Here is a 3692-nt window from a genome sequence, read left to right on the forward strand (position 1 = left end):
AATGTTGATCAATGATGAGGATGGAGAGTGGATTTTATTACATTATCCTCTCCTTTTGAAGCAGTGAAAACTCCAAAGATTGAGTAAGCAATGAAAGGCATTATCATGCATAAAAAAACATCTTGCTGTTAAAAAAATGTATAAAAAAAGATTTGTTTAATCATGGTACTTGCATGTATCCTCGAAAATATTTCTATAAATAGCCTTACCCCATTTGAGAACAAAACACACTAATTCAGTACAATATTCTTGTGAAGCAAATGATGGCTCATCATTTGGTTTTGTTTTTTGTTTTGGTGTTTGGTGGGCAACTGATTGGTGGATTGAGTGCCCAAAAACTACCTCCATCAGAGTATGGAAACATGATAACTATTCTGACAATTGATGGTGGTGGTATCAAGGGGATTATTCCAGCAACAGTTCTTGATTACTTAGATAAGGCTCTTAAGGTTGATTACTGTTGTTAATACTATGCATGTATTGAAATGGCATGAATGAATATTTATGAGGCTAATTTGAATTTGGTTGTGTTGCAGGTTAAGGATCCAAATGCAGAATTAGTACATTATTTTGATGTGATAGGAGGGAATGGCACTGGTGGACTCATAACAGCTATGTTAGCCACCTCAGGCCCTCACCATCCTAATCTTCCTGCTTTTACTCCTGCAGAAATTGTAGAGTTCTACAAACAAAATGGCCCTCAGATATTCAATGAATCTAGGTATAATGTTATTAATATTCTCACAACATCATCATTTCTGATGAATTTCTGATGATGAAACAACCAACATGCAGACCTGGACACGGTCCCAGATTCGATGGGGAGCCTTTACATAACATAACTCGTGAACTGTTGAGAGACACACGACTTAGTCAGACAATCACCAATGTTGTAATCCCAGCTTTCGACATCAAGACACGAAAGCCAGTTATATTCTCAAACTACAAGGTTAGCAGCATATATGCTTATATTGAAATGAAACACATACATTAATAAACAAACACCAGTTAATATAATGTTTTGGTGATGCAGCTGAAGAATGTTCCCTACTTCAATGCCTTGATGTCGGACATATGCATATCCACTTCAGCTGCACCCATATTTCTACCACCCTACTATTTTGAGAATGATGGTGTTGAGTTCAATATGATTAGTGGTGGTACAGCATCTGGGAATCCGGTAAAGTAGTTTAGTTATTGATTACAAATATCATAAAACTATTGATGTGAATTATGATGCATGATACAAGGTCACTAGTTTAACACTATCAAGTTTAATTTGAGCAGACAGAAGCAGCAGTGAGTGAAGTGTTACGACACAATGAATATCCAAAAATCCTTGTGTTGTCTTTAGGGACTGGAATAACAAAAATTGAGCAGATCTTTGATGCTCAGACAGCTGCCACATGGTTTCCTTGGGATTGGATTTCTCCTCTACTCGGTGTTCTCCCTCGACTTTCTTCACTCATTACTGAATACTACCTTGCTTCACTCTTCTCAGACATTCAACCCGGCACCTACCTTCGAATTCAGGTATTTCTTTTTATTTATTGGTAGCAAGAGTTTTTCATTTTTCTTAGTCAAACACTTTTCCTGCTACACCTAACTCTAAAAACTAGATAGTTTATACTAAAAGAGAAATCTTTATTCATTACAATAAATCTTTCCAAAAACAGATAAGAGTACTTAGTGAAAGGTACCAAAACATCTTACTCAAAATAACCATAAAATGAAAGAGACACTTATCTTCCACGCCTTGTATTCCTTTTGTTCTTTCACTGATTTTTCTTAAGAGATATTTATAGTTTTGTATTATATATTGATGAATCTTGTAACCAATGGCAGGAATACAACTTGAATCCTGATTTCAACAACATGGTTAATGTTACAAAAGAAAACATGGACGGCCTTGAAGAGATAGGAAAACATCTGTTACAAGAAAAACCTGTAAAGCTGAATTTGGATACTTTAGATCTAGAAGAAGCTGGCGGAACAAATGCTGAGGCTCTTGACAGGTGAAAAAAATATGAATTAATTACCTTTTAGTTTACTCAATTATTTATTTTAGCTGGTTTTGAGGAGAATGGTTTTATGTGTTTTTATGAAGGCTTGCTGATATTCTGTATGGAGAAAGACAGCATCGTCTGAAACGAAAATCTATGAAAAAAGGAGGAAGACCATTTCCTCAAACTCTTAGGGTTCCTTCAGAAAAACTCAAGCAAGTTATTTAATGTCAATTGTATGAGGTTGTATTAATTATGTTGTACTTTTGTATAGAATAAGGTTGAAGGCATGAGAGTTATGTGCAACTCTTGTAGCTTGCAAGAACCATGAATAATGCAGCAAGCATCTCTGTCATGAGAGTTCTATGCAGCTCTTTGTGAATGTGATAAGCATCAATGTATAATAATATTATGTTCAACGAATGTGAGTTCTGTGCAGTTCTTTTCTTTTTCTTTCTGTGCATAGAAGAAACGTTTTTTGAACTAATAGATTAGTTAAATTTGAATTCATAGAAAGAATTAGTTTCTATAAATGGGTTTGAGATTATGATTGATGGTTTAGTTTAAGATAATTTTGGATTAATAATTCTTTCATCAACTTGCTTCTGTCTTTTATTTCTTTTATAATTCATATTGATAAGTGCAAAATGATGGATGAACTCCCACGTGTTATTATCTGAATTGTGTCTCATGTTTTATATAAAAATATGTAACTTACAATTAAACTAATTGCATGTATTTAATTATGGCCGGCTTATATTGATCATGTGCTAATCATGCTATTAATTAAATATTCAAATAGGGATAAATTTATTTTAATAAAAAAATTATTATCAAATTCACAAGGTTCACATACCTAAGTTATAATCTATTAGAGTGAAGTACAAAATATCATATACATATATACATTGTTTTTACTCTACTGTCTTCTTTTTGTAAGGACTACCTATTACATATACAAACAAAAAATCATTATCATCTTAATTTTTTTATCCTTAATAAAATAATTTTACAATTTTTTTTCTCTATTTTTTTCTACCTAATAAATTTCATTTTTAATTTATTTATTTTCTTTTCTATCTAACAACACGACTAACAACATATATAATCACCAGAAGAAAAAAAACTTTATATTTTCATATAAATAATAAATCACTAGTATAAAATATGAATATAACAACTATATATATTAGATCGATTATATGGAAATCGATGTGAAGTTGTATACAGTAGGGGATTTTACATCATTTATACTCTTAATTAATATAATATATAATATATTACAAAGCACACCAATTATACTTTTAATCCATGTAATATCACATTTAAAAAAATATAAGATAGGATATATTATATCGATTGTATAAAAAATTTATTTTTTAATTTTTTCATTATTACTAATTATTATTTACCACAATCTATATGTTTTATTAATCCTAGAGGACCCAAGTCTTTCCAATGACCAGGGGAAGCATTGACCACTAGACCAGACAAGTTCTTTGGTCATATTATCATTTTTATTATACTTATACATATTAATATAATTTATACATATTAATATTATTATTAATATTATTATTAATATTATTATTAATATTATTATTAATACTATTATTAACATTATTATTAATATTATTATTAATATTATTATTAACATTATTATTAACATTATTATTAATATTATTATTA

The 3692-nt window shown here is 30.2% G+C and overlaps 1 protein-coding gene across 1 annotated transcript; it reads left to right on the plus strand.

Moving 5' to 3' along the window:
- The first annotated feature begins 233 nt into the window (after nt 1–233).
- LOC137819426 (patatin-17-like) lies at nt 234–2441 on the plus strand. The gene is made up of 7 exons (XM_068623278.1): nt 234–449; nt 537–721; nt 796–949; nt 1034–1180; nt 1288–1533; nt 1846–2015; nt 2108–2441. Exons 1-7 carry the CDS (start codon nt 261–263, stop codon nt 2229–2231), a joined length of 1215 nt encoding a protein of 404 aa, XP_068479379.1. The 5' UTR covers nt 234–260; the 3' UTR covers nt 2232–2441.
- Nucleotides 2442–3692: the final 1251 nt, after the last annotated feature.

Source organism: Phaseolus vulgaris, chromosome 10, assembly GCF_000499845.2.
Source record: "Phaseolus vulgaris cultivar G19833 chromosome 10, P. vulgaris v2.0, whole genome shotgun sequence".
In the NCBI taxonomy this organism is placed as follows: domain Eukaryota; kingdom Viridiplantae; phylum Streptophyta; class Magnoliopsida; order Fabales; family Fabaceae; genus Phaseolus; species Phaseolus vulgaris.